The sequence below is a fragment of the Mesoplodon bidens genome, assembly GCF_964165515.1.
Source record: "Mesoplodon bidens genome assembly, chromosome: 11".
NCBI lineage: Eukaryota > Metazoa > Chordata > Mammalia > Artiodactyla > Ziphiidae > Mesoplodon > Mesoplodon bidens.
Genome location: NC_138167.1, coordinates 43203569 through 43216686, shown reverse-complemented (window position 1 = coordinate 43216686; position 13118 = coordinate 43203569). Strand labels below are relative to the sequence as shown.

General features: G+C 44.7%; 1 protein-coding gene across 1 annotated transcript in view; it reads left to right on the top strand.

Moving 5' to 3' along the window:
- NCKAP1L (NCK associated protein 1 like) overlaps positions 1-13118 on the top strand; it is a gene marked incomplete at its 5' end in the record, with an annotated part of 46013 nt that overhangs the window by 17291 nt on the left and 15604 nt on the right. The window contains 10 exons of the mRNA XM_081250151.1: positions 3-135; positions 534-615; positions 796-854; positions 1071-1216; positions 3491-3623; positions 3913-4032; positions 6123-6268; positions 6577-6708; positions 10218-10436; positions 12164-12294. Of these exons, the coding sequence (XP_081106277.1) occupies positions 3-135; positions 534-615; positions 796-854; positions 1071-1216; positions 3491-3623; positions 3913-4032; positions 6123-6268; positions 6577-6708; positions 10218-10436; positions 12164-12294 (1301 nt within the window). The remainder of the gene's footprint in view (positions 1-2; positions 136-533; positions 616-795; positions 855-1070; positions 1217-3490; positions 3624-3912; positions 4033-6122; positions 6269-6576; positions 6709-10217; positions 10437-12163; positions 12295-13118) is intronic.

Sequence of the window (13118 nt, the reverse complement as noted above, 5' to 3'; positions counted from 1 at the left end):
AGGAGCATTGCAGAACTGCTTTTCTTGTTGGAGGAGATTAGGGCTCTGGTCCGAAGACACATCAAGGTGATAGAGCAATACCACCTTCAGTACCTGGCCAGATTTGATGCTCTTGTGCTCAGTGACATCATTCAAGTATGTTTAATTGATGATACTTTGGAAATTTTGGGGTGATCCCTGGTCATTTTCCCCTGGGGGCCACCCTAGCTGAATCTCATGTTCTGTAGATTGTGTGTCAAAAAGCCCGATTTTCCCCTCTACGTTTGTTAAAATTAAAAAAAGGACTAATAATCTTAGCAATTTTTTCCCCAAGTGAAGCTGCATAGAAATAGGAGAGAAGAGTAAAGGGCAGTTGGGTGTTAGCACGGCCGGGAACTCAGGGAGTTTCCTCCGTGTCCTGTTTGGTTCTTTCTCTTTGCTTGTGGCACTTGGCAGCTCTTTCTACCTTCATGCACTGACTGAGCCTTGTGGTCCCTGTTTCTCTCCTGGTGGAGCTTATACCTCCTTGACGGTAACTCCACCTTCTCTTTTAGAACCTGTCTGTGTGTCCTGAGGAGGAGTCCATCATAATGTCCTCATTCGTCAATACTCTCTCCTCTCTGAATCTCAAACAAGGTAACTGGAGGGAATTGGAGGAGGAAGAGTGAGGGCAAACATCTTTTTTTCTAGAAATATTGATCTCTTGAGCCAAGGAATAGCCAAGATGACTTTGAAGAGGACCTATTATACCATTCCATGCAGCTGAATGGAGGTGCTGTTTTATTATTTCCTTTTAAACTTCTATTTTTCTTGCAGTTGATAATGGAGAAAAATTTGAATTTTCTGGATTGAGGCTGGACTGGTTCCGTCTACAGGTAGGTCTGTTTCTGTTAATGGTCCCCCATTCTCAAGGTTTTTTCTCCCTCACAATCCCTTCTCTTTCTAACTCCTAAGCTCTGCTGTATGGAATGATTCAACACTGAAAACTGCTGATTGGACAGGACAAATACCAGCCAAACTGTAGTCCCAAGGCTGGGAGTCTTTTTCATTTATCTTGTTTTTCTCCACCCTTTTCCGAACTCCAACCATAGGCGTATACCAGTGTGGCTAAGGCTCCCCTGCACCTGCACGAGAACCCTGACTTAGCCAAGGTGATGAACCTCATTGTCTTTCACTCTCAAATGCTGGACTCAGTAGAGAATATGCTGGTGGAAACTTCTGATTTATCTACTTTCTGGTATGTCCTGACTCAGAGCTCTTTATCAATTGACCCGACCTCTTGCCTGGCCTCTGTGGAGGACTCTAATTCCCCCAGATATACGGGAAAGGCTTGTTTTCTTTGAGATCTCTTTAAAGATGGTTGCTCAAACTCCACAGCTTCTTCTTTCCGGCTTTTATCAAGTGGTAGGAATTTGAAGCTGATTCCCTTTTGTGTTGGCTTTCTTTAGAAAAGCCATTTGGACTTTACACAGCCTTCTCTTCTCTGGGATAATTCATTGATTGTCTTTTCCTCACGGTTATATGTGGAACTTGCTCCTTCTTTTTATTCTTGGGACATTGTGATTTAAAAGAGACATGGAAAACTTGGAAGTTTAGTGGAGAGGACTGAAAATAATTGGGAGGGCTGGGGAACAGGGTCTTAGGGAATGCAAATGAGTTTGTCTTCCTTGGGTAACATTCGGCCTTTACTAAGTGACCACTGTTGTTCATAACTCTACCCTTTGAGAGATCAAACACACAACACAATATGTTGGCTCTGCTCTCTGCATTCAGTGTGAGTGGGGAGGTATAATACCCATATGTGAAAAGGACATCAACATAATAATGGCAAATGTGCATGATGTTGAGAGAATACAGGGTTGAGGAAAGATCAGTCTCATGAAATTAATCAGAGAAAGTTTTCTGGAGCCTGAGTGTCAAATTTTGAGAGAGATGTGAATTAGTAATACTGAGGGACTTCTAAATCAGGGCCCAAATCATGCAGAGGTTCTGAGGGAGGAATAGCAAATTTTGTACAAGAAAAGGGAAGGAGGTATTATTGGGTTGGCCAAAAGGTTCCTTCGGTTTTTAACGTAAAAATGAAAGACACATTTTTCATTTTCACTAAGAACTTTACTGAACAACGTTTTAACCCTTTTGTTCCACTACCTTCTGCCATTTTTCAGGCAGCTTCATAATTCCATCTTCCCAAAACTTTTTATCTTTTTGAGCAAAGAACTGTTTCAGGTGCCTTTTACAGTCTTCCAGGGAATTGAAATTCTCTCCACGAAGAGAATTTTTTAAAGACCGCAATAAATGGAAATCTGAAGGTGCAATACTGCAGGTGGATCAGAACTTCCCAGCCAAGCTGTAACAGTTTTTGTCTGGTCATCAAAGAAACATGTGGTCTTGCGTTATCCTGATGGAAGATTATGCGTTTTCTGTTGACTAATTCCGGACGCTTTTCGTTGAGTGCTGCTTTCAGTTGATCTAACTGGGAGCAGTACTTGTTGGAATTAATCATTTGGTTTTCCGGAAGGAGCTCATAATAGAGGACCCTCTTCCAGTCCCACCATATGCACATCACCTTCTTTCGATGAAGCCCGGCCTTTGGTGTGGTTGGTGGTGGTTCGTTTCGCTTGCCCCACGATCTCTTCCGTTCCACATTATTGTACAGTATCCACTTTTCATCGCTCTTCACAATTTGTTTTAAAAATGGAACTTTTTTTATGTTTAAGTAGAGAATCACATGTGGAAATATGGTCAAGGAGGTTTTTTTCTTGCTTAAGTTATGTGGAACCCAAACATCAAAGCGATTAATGTAACCAAGCTGGTGCAAATGATTTTCAGCACTTGATTTGGATATTTTGAGTATGCCGGCTATCTCCCGCGTGGTATAACATTGATTGTTCTCAATTAATGTCTCAAGTTGATCGCTATCAACTTCAACTGGTCTACCCGACCATGGAGCATTGTCCAGCGAGAAATCTCCAGCAAGAAACTTCGCAAATCACTTTTGACAACTTTAAGCAGTCGCAGCACCTTCTCAACGTACTGCACAAATCTTTTTCTGCGTTTCAGTTGCGCTTTTACCTTTCTTGAAATAATAAAACGTAATATGCCAAAAATGTTGCTTTTTTCCTCTCATCTTCAATACTAAAATGGCTACACAAAAATTCACCAATTTTGATACACTTTTTTTAAAGGCATGCTGAAATGACAGCTGTCACAATACAGTCTAACAAAAGTTGTTTCGAATGAAGTTAAAGACAACTAAGTGCTACTAGAGCCATCTTACGGAAAAAAACCAGATGAACTTTTTGGCCAACCCAATACTAACCTGTCCTGGGATCCAGTAAAAAAGTCTGAAGGGGTTGAGTTTCTTGGGTTCCCGTCTACCTTAAGGGTAGGGAAATTAAGGAGGGAGGGGTGAATATCAATAAATATTTGTTGAAAGAATGAATATTCTCTCTATCTCAAAGGGACCAGCTCCTAAACCCTGGTTGTAAGTGTCCTTCCCCCTTTTCCGCAGCTTTCATCTTCGTACATTTGAGAAGATGTTTGCTATGACCCTGGAGGAACCTGCCATGTTGCGTTATGCCATTGCTTTTCCCCTGATTTGTGCTCACTTTGTCCATTGCACTCACGAGATGTGCCCAGAGGAGGTGAGTACCCTGAACTCCAAACCCTGTCATCTCTTTAATCACATCTCATGCTTATTCCCCCAAAACACAATTCCAAGGGTTGATTTTGGTCCCTGGAAGGGTACAAACATAGGTATCTGATGCAAGTCCCTAAATGTCTCAGCTTTATGTAGAATGTGTACTCTCTCTGGGTCTCATTTTCTTCTTCTGTGGGAGTGGGTGGCTCAGGCGGGGGCTCAGAACAGTATTATGAGGAAGAAGTGGTTGTCCTGGTGATGACCGTTTCTTCCTTGGGTCCTCTTTCCCAAAGTACCCCCACCTGAAGAACCATGGCCTTCATCACTGCAACTCCTTCCTGGAAGAGTTGGCCAAGCAGACCAGCAACTGTGTCCTGGAGGTCTGTGCTGAACAGCGAAACCTGAGTGAGCAGGTAGGCTCAGCCCTCTCTCTGTTTCAGTCTGCCCTCTGCAGTCCCTTGGTGCCTTCCCCTCTATCTACCTTTATCTTCTTCTCAAACACCAAGTTCTCTAACCCTTTCAGGTAGGGCTAGGGCTTTTGTGTACATGAGTTTATGGCAGGCTTCTTTTTTGAGTGTAGTCCCATCTCAGTCTTTACTCCCTTGGGACTTAATAGAGGTGTCTAAAAATACTCTAATTTGAACAGCTGCACTGCAACAAAATCTGTGCTTTCATTTGAAGTGTTCCAAGAGATGAGTTAACTTTCTAATTTACTTCCCCTCCTCTCTCTGCCCTGTGTACACATACTTAGAACAGTGGCCCCAGATCACCTGTCTTGTCTCACCTTTCTGTCCATCTGCACCCTAATCTGTAGCTATCTGAACATTTTCAGGCACCTCCTTTGTGTTTATCCTCAGGGCTGCTTTTGTGTCTTTTTTTTTTTTTTTTGAGGAGTCAACCTTCCTGATTTTATTAGTATTTTGAATTATGTTAATGAATGTTAATATTGAATCACTAATTCAACATACTTCACCATCATAGTGTTATTCTTCACTTTGCTTCTGGATTCTGTATGCTGATTTTCAGCTGGAAATTTCTGCTTTGCTTTTGTGTCTTTGTCTGTTGTTTTCCCCTCCCCTCCATTGACTGACTCATAACACCCGGTCATGATTAGCTCAGCCTAAGTTTATAGGAAATTTGAAAATGAAGAACTTGTTCCGCTGTTGCCCTGGATTCTTTCAGGTTTCCTAGACTACCCACCCTTCCTGGGTTTGAGTCAGGCTTTGTGGCAACTTTGGTAGGAGGGGAGTCAGGTTGTGTGCGTGTGCGTGCGTGTGTGTACATATGCACAGTTATATTACTTAACCTTTCCATTTTCTCATATGTAAAATGGAGATAAAAATAGTTTCTTTTTATTTTTTTTAATTTTTGGCTGTGTTGGGTCTTTGTTACCGCGTGTGGGCTTTCTCTAGTTGTGGTGAACGGGGACTACTCTTCATTGCGGTTTGTGGGCTTCTCATTGTGGTGGCTTCTCTTGTTGCAGAGCATGGGCCCTAGAGTGCACGGGCTTCAGTAGTTGTGGCGCACGGGCTCAGTAGTTGTGGCACGCAGGCTCAGTAGTTGTGGCACACAGGCTTAGTTGCTCTGTGGCATGTGGGAGCCTCCTGGACCAGGGATCGAACCTGTGTCCTCTGCATTGACAGGAGGATTCTTAACCACTGTGCCACCAGGGAAGTCCAAAAATAGTTTCTTAAAAGAAGTATCATAAAGGTGAAATGAAATAGCATATGTTAAATATTTGGTATGCAATTCTCAATAGATGTTAGCTGCTATATTATTTGGTATTTATTGGGCACTAAGCCCTGTGCTGGGTTTTGGGGATGGGGTCCCAGAAGGAAAGGTACACAATTCCTCCCCTTGGGGAATGTCCCAATTTAAGGGAGAAAGGTGTACAAATACACGTTTGAAAGAAATTTTAATAATTAATGCAAAAAAGACATGTAAACAAGTACAATTATGGGTATATTCATTGCTCAACTTGAATACCTACTACATGCAAAGGACACAGTTAAAGATATTTGCTCAGGGCTGTATCAGGGTTGACTAAAACATTATGTATTATTTTCACACACACCAAAACTTTTGCAAATGAGTACTGACCCCTCCAAAGTTATCATTTTGAATAAATAGTGATGTTGCCATTACTAATAGAGTTGCATTTTGGGAACTACTTTCAGAATCTACCACAGACAGCTTTGCATGGTTTCAAGGTTGATGCACCTTTGCCCATCAAGGTAGACTTGATTTTTTGGAAACAGTAGAAGCTTGGATTTAAAAAAAAACAAGTGTGACTATTAAGTAAGAAAACCAGTTTTCTCGTGACTGCTATCATGCTCTAAGAGTAATTCCAAATGAAGAGATGTATGGAAGGAAAGAGAGGGAAAGGCAGAATGAGAAAAGAACAGACCATAAGGGAGGGACCTATTTATAACTGCTAGATGGATTACTCGGCAGTTTTAGGAACGAATCTCATTTCTCCATTCACTTGTGTTTGTTTCTAAAGCTTCTACCTAAGCACTGTGCCACTACCATCAGCAAGGCCAAAAACAAGAAAACTATGAAGCAGAGGCAGACTCCGAGAAAAGGAGAGCCTGAGAGGGACAAACCAGGAGCTGAGAGTCACCGGAAGAACCGCAGCATTGTCACCAAGTGAGGACCTAGGCCTTAGAGGGCCAACAGGGCACTACCTCAAAGAAGGGAGAACAGGAAAGAGGGAAGGTGATGCAGCAAAAGAGTGTGGAAGTGGTGGTGGGGAATGACAGATATGGAAAAGCGCTTAAATATGAATTTTCTACTTTGCCTTTGAAGTCGCCATCAATGTGTACTCTTCTAGGCTGAGTTTTTCCAGAAGATGAAAGGGGTCTGAGGGTCATGGGCCTGACAGATCCTCCCCAGATACTAGCAGGCAGTGCCAGACCTGTAATGGAGGCTCATTTTACTTTCTCAATTTTACTCAGCATGGACAAGCTACACCTAAACTTGACAGAATTGGCACTGACAATGAATCATGTACACAGCTTCTGTGTATTTGAACACACCATCTTCCCTTCTGAGTATCTCAGCAGCCATCTGGAGGCCAGACTCAACAGGTATCACTCTTTTGTTGTCTTCTGTTTGCTTAGTATGGTAGTTCTCAAAGTTAGGTTCCATTAGATCCATCTTGGTGGTCATTCTGATGCAGTCATTCTGGCATAGGTCCCAAGCATCTCTATTAAAAATAAATAAATGAGGGCTTCCCTGGTGGCACAGTGGTTGAGAGTCCGCCTGCCGATGCAGGAGACACGGGTTCGTGCCCCCGTCCAGGAAGATCCCACATGCCGGAAGATCCCACATGCCGCGGAGCGGCTAGGCCCGTGAGCCATGGCCGCTGAGCCTGTGCATCCAGAGCCTGTGCTCTGCAACGGGAGAGGCCACAACAGTGAGAGGCCCGCGTACCACAAAAAATAAATAAATAAATAAATAAATAAATGAAAAGAACCCAGACTTCCCTGGTGGCACAGTTGTTAAGAATCCGCCTGCCAATGCAGGGGACACGGGTTTGATCCCTGGTCTAGGAAGATCCCACATGCAGTGGAGCAAATAAGCCCATGTGCCACAACTACTGAGCCCACGTGCACAACTACTGAAGCCCATGTGCCTAGAGCCCGTGCTCTGCAACAAGAGAAGCCACCACAATGAGAAACCCGTGCACTGCAACGAAGAGTAGCCCCTACTCGCTGCAACTAGAGAAAGCCCACGTGCAGTAACAAAGACCCAATGCAGCCAAAAACAAACAAACAAACAAATAAAAGAACCCCAAACCTTTATAGGTTTCTTTTTTTTTAAAGATTTATTTTATTATTTATTTATTTATTTGTTTTATTTTGGGCTGCATCGGGTCTTAGTTGCAGCATGCTGGATCTTCGCTGGGGCATGTGGGATCTTTCGTTGCAGCACTTGAGCTTCTCTCTAGTTGTGGCGTGTGGGTTTTCTCTCTCTAGTTGTGGCGTGCGGGCTCCAGGGCACGTGGACTCCGTAGATCTGGTGTACGGGTTCCAGAGTGCGTGGACTCTGTAGTTTGTGGCACACGGGTTCTCTAGTTGAGGCGCTCGAGCTTAGTAGTTTTGGTGCGCGGGCTTAGTTGCCCCACGACATGTGGGATCTTAGTTCCCTGACCGGGAATCGATCCCATGTCCCTGAATTGTAAGGCGGATTCTTTACCACTGGACCACCAGGGAAGTCCCTCTATAGGTGGTTTTGATGAACAACCAGAACTTGTCATCACTGGTTTAGTAGGATGAGTGGGGCCTTTGCAGTCAGCAGATCTGTGTTGATGCTGTTAGCTAAGACATCAGAGCAGGTTATCTAACTTGTTTGAGCCTTAATTTCCTACCCTATAGAGTAAGGATAATGATATTTACCTTATAATGAGAATTACCTGTAATTGAGAATTGGTAGAGAATTAAAGATAATAATGAGTGACATATATAGGCCTCAACAAAATAAATTCCCTTCCTTCCATTTTGCCTCTCATTCTGTCGCTCCCTGAAGCTGCAGGAACATTCCTTACATTCAAATTGGGCACTATAGTAGGCAAATTAGGGGAGTGAGGGGAAAAATTTTTTATGAATAATCTCCTAGTCTTCTGTGTTTCATTTTGCAATACGTAGTATATTTACTCATTTACTTAACAAGTATTTATTGAACATCTATTGTGTGTCATCAGTGTTCTCGAAGCTGTTAATACAGCAGTATACAAAAGAAATAAAGATTCCTGGCCACATAAAGCTTACCTTCTAGCGGGAGAGGCAAGAAAAATAAGAACATAGCATATATGATAGATTAGAAAATAAGTGCTAAGCAGAAAGTTAAAGCAGGAAAAGGAGATGGGAAGTGTGTAGTGGTGGTGGTGGTGAAATTTTACATAGGGTGGCCAGGGAAGGCCTGCTTGAGAAAGTGACAGTTGAGTGAACTCCTGAAGGAATTGAGGAAGCCAAGTGGGTGACTATCTGGGGAAAGGACATTCTGGGCGGAGGAAACAGCAAGTGCAAAGGCTCTGAGGTGGGAACATGCCTGGTATGTTCAGGGAAGAAGGAGGAGACCAGTATGAGCCAGGGGGAGACTGGTAGGACGTGAGGTCAGAGAGGCTGGAGGAGTGGCAGACTGACGGTTCAGCTGGCTCTATGCCATCGTAAGGATTTTGGCTTTGATTCTGAGTGAGACGGGGAGCCTAGGCAGGGTTTGACCAGAGCAGGAACATGATTTCACTCAACATTTCAGTAGGTTCACTCTGTCTGCACTAGGGGGGCCAAGGACAGGAGTAGGGAGAACAGTTAGGAGTCTGTGCCTTGACTGTAGGAGATGCAGACTAATTTTTCAATTAGTTTTTGCTTGGGTGACAGTAAAATTAGTTTGTTTTCATTCCGTACACTTTAGCTATATGGAAGGAAGTGTCTCAGGTGCATATAAAATGTCAAGAAGATGACAATTTGATAATCATCCATGCGTAAACCTTCAGAAGCTGGCAATGGTTTCTAGGCCCTGGAGCAGCATGTCCCTGGCATCATTGTTCCTAAAGCCTGGAAGTTGGCCTAATGGAAGTTGGCCTAAAGGTTTGGCCTCAATGAAAACTCTAAAATAGATTAGGCTTGCCTCCCGTCTGTCCCTTCCGTAGTATTTTTCCTCAAGTGGTACCTTTTCTCTTTTCCTTTTCATCTGGGGAGTAGGCCCTCCTGTTCCCTTCCCCTCCCCTGCCATAAAGTTTTCCAAAAACACAGAACAAACAAAAAACTCCCAAACATCTGTGGCTTTAGGGAGAACCTGATGGACTCTTTCATACTGATGTGCAGATGACTGACAAAAGCTTGTATTGGCAAAGTCTAATGTTCCTCTTTCCCCTACTGTTTACATTTTAACAAGGAAGAAAGCCTCAGGCAGGGGACTGACTCTAATTGTGGATTCTCAGGTTCCTGGGGAAGGTATTTTGGAAGGGGCTGGGAGTCCAGTGAGGAGGGGTGTTCCTGGTGTGCCCCTAAAATAATACAGTGTGGACAGTTATTCTACCTTCTCTAAGGTTAGCTATAGATGTGTGCCAGCCAAGTGTACTCTCTCTCCACCTGGCATCCCGTGGTCACTTGGGATTGCACTGCACTTCTAAAGATTTCTGGGTGTGATTTTCCATTTCTGAAAGTCATTGGAACTAATTCTTTCCGAGGAGAAAAGACAAATGCTGGCCCTGAGAGTGCAGGAGGTTGTAAGCAAGCACGTACAGTTAGATGGCAATTGGGAGCCCAGGTCTTTTACCACCTGATTTAATTTCTCCAGAGGAGGCAGAAGAGCATGGTGATTGAGAATCAAATGTTATTGGATTCAGGTCCCAGCTTTGCCACTTGCTAGCTATGTGGTCTTCACAGATGGCAAGTGGCTTACTATCTGTGTCTCAGTTTCTTCATCCATAAAATGGGGATAATAATTGTACCTACCTTATTGGGTTGCTGTGAGATTTACATGAGATAATGCATGTAGTTAAATCATAGTACAGCACCCAGAACACAGTTTAAATGTGATAACTGTTACTATGTTTGTCATTATGATTGTGATTATGATTTTTGTCACCTAGAGCCATTGTGTGGCTGGCTGGCTACAATGCCACAACCCAGGAGATCGCCAGGCCTTCTGAGCTCTTGGTAGGAGTCAAAGCGTACATCAGTTTCATAAAGTCACTGGCCCAGTTTTTGGGTGCAGATGTGTCCAGAGTCATCCGCAATGCCCTCCTGCAGCAGACGCAGCCACTGGACTCGTGTGGGGAACAGACTATCACCACTCTCTACACAAATTGGTCAGTGTTGCTTATCCTCTCTCACTGCCTTACTTCTTTTTTTTTTTTTTTTTTTTTGCTGTACGCAGGCCTCTTACTGTTGTGGCCTCTCCCGTTGCGGAGCACAGGCTCCAGACGCGCAGGCTCAGCGGCCATGGCTCACAGGCCTAGCTGCTCCGCCGCATGTGGGATCTTCCCGGACCGGGGCACGAACCCGCGTCCCCTGCATTGGCAGGCGGACTCTCAACCACTGCGCCACCAGGGAAGCCCTGCCTTACTTCTTTGTTAGCACTTTTTCCTTTATGCAGTAGGACCTCGGGACCAGGCATTTTAGCTCCTAGGGTCATAGACCCCCAAACAGAAGCTTGTTTCTGCCCAAGGACTGGAGCTGTAAGCTGGGGCAAACTCAGATCCCCTCTGTCCACCATGAGGTCTCTTTCTAAGCTTCCATGTAACATCCATTGATCTACTCTGTAACAATTTGGCCCTTTTCCTCTTAATCTGCCACCTTCCTTTTCTGGATTCTTACTGTTTTCATTTCAAATGATCTCTCTCCCTCTTTCTGAAGTTCTCTTGTTTCTCTCTTTGTCCAGTGTCTCCCCCTGAAAACCATTCTGTCTCACACCATCTCTCCGGAGCACTGTCTCCTTACCTCCCGACATGACCATGTCGTGTCTAGTAGATTGTTCTTCATAGCGAAAGGAGCCTCCTCCCCCAGACTGGAGGAGGCAGGGGTCAGCAGTATTTCCTCTGAGGGTTAAGGATGGGGAGAGGAGCTGGATTCCTACCTCCCTAAGCCACTGGGTGGCATTCTTAATCCAGTATCAGCTCGGCAGGAGCCCGGCTGCAAAGAACCCCCTGAGGAGGGGGAAAGACTGAGACAAGGTTTACAATAAAATGCCAACAGGGGCCTGGCAGGTAAGGTGAATGGGTGTTGTGGGCTAGGTGGGGGCTTTGAATAGTTGGAGAGGGCATGCCCCTCTGAAAGGCGGCGGCCACCACTTAGCCCCATTTGATCGCTGCCCCACTAAATCCTTATTTTAATGTAAAATCTCTCAGTTTCAAAAATTTGACAACTGATTCAAATTAAAAGGAAAAAACTTCACGTTTGAGTGCTGGTTTTGACCTACCCGTGGTTAGCTTGGGACTTCTGTAAGACCTAGGCCCGGAGCTAGTGCCTGGGTGAGTGGCAGGCGTTGCCACGCCCTCTGCTGACACTGGCTGGAGGCCTTCTCAGCTTGCCTAGAGGTCAGGAGGGCATATTTGGAGACTGGATGACAAGTGTTCACCGGGCCTCTCTCCGTCCAGGAGGTTTGACTTGAGACCTGCTTCCAGGGTCCTAGGCCCTTAGTCCAACACTCTCATTGGAGAGGTTGAGGCTAAGTTTATTTCAGATGAGCCCAATTAGTAGGAAGTTTTGTCTTGTCAGCTTAGGCTTGTCTCACCTGACAGAGGAAGGCCAAGGGTGAGGGGCATGCAGTAGCTGGAAAAGGTGGTAGGGCGTGCACACCATTACGTCTGACAGCGCAGCCAAATGCCCTGCAGATTAGAGGCAAAGCGGAACCACGCTACTGCCAGTTGTTTTTGAGCCAACAGCTTGGGGTGTTAATTAGAGTGCTGTACTATCTTCTTTGAGTCTCTTCTCCCCACCCCAGCCTTTGGTGGCGTTTCTCTTCCTGAGCCCAGTGGTGGTGGTAGGGAGAAAGGATTGAACACTAATCTTCTGTGCTTTCTTGCCAACCTTGTAGGTACCTAGAAAGTCTGCTTAGACAGGCGAGCAGTGGGACCATTATCCTCTCACCAGCCATGCAGGCCTTCATCAGCCTCCCCAGAGAAGGGGAGCAGAACTTCAGCGCAGAGGAGTTCTCTGACATCTCTGGTGAGCCCAGAGCCTGGTCTCCTGTCAGGGAGCCGAACCTTTCCCCTCAATACGATATCTTAACCTATGGATCCCATCTAAATTCTCCTTCCTTCCCAGAGGCTCATTCTGTACTCTCCTAGATCTCTGCTAGATTCTACCTTAGGGACAGTAAAAAGAGATTTCAAGTAAGGCCCAGAATTGAGGAGTGGCTTGGGGGTTGAAGGTGGAGAGGGAAGATGAGGAGAGTTAGGAGCTAGGCAGGGGCACTCAAGTCACTGAAAGGATTTATTCTTCGAAGGGTAGTAAATGGTTATTTTCCATTTCCACAAAGAGTAAAGAGTAGGACATATAATGAGGGGTAAAGGATAAATGTAAGGAGGACATTCTGATGTTTGGAATTATTAAACAGTGGTCTGACATCATGGCATCTTCTTCCTGAGGGATAAGTTTTAGAGCCTTAGCTAGTGCTTGGATTGCTGCTGTTTAATAATGATGATGAGCTAATGGACGACATTTAGTGTGGGCTTGGTTCTAAATGTTCACATGTATTTAACTCCTTTACTCCTCACAGCAGCCTTGAGGTAGGTACTCTTATTACCCCCATTATACAGATGAGGACACTGTGACACAGAGAGGTTAAGGAGCTTGATTAAGGTCATACATCATTCATAGATGGTAAAACTGGGATTTCAACTCAAGGCAGTCAAATCCCAGAACCTGGGTGCTTAGTCACTATGTCACGCTGCTTCCCAGTGTATAGAAGTGCTTTTGTGTCTCAAGGCAGGCAGATGAGGAGTGTGTCGTGGATGAGTTGGGAAGTTATTCTCTTCTTAAAGGGGGCT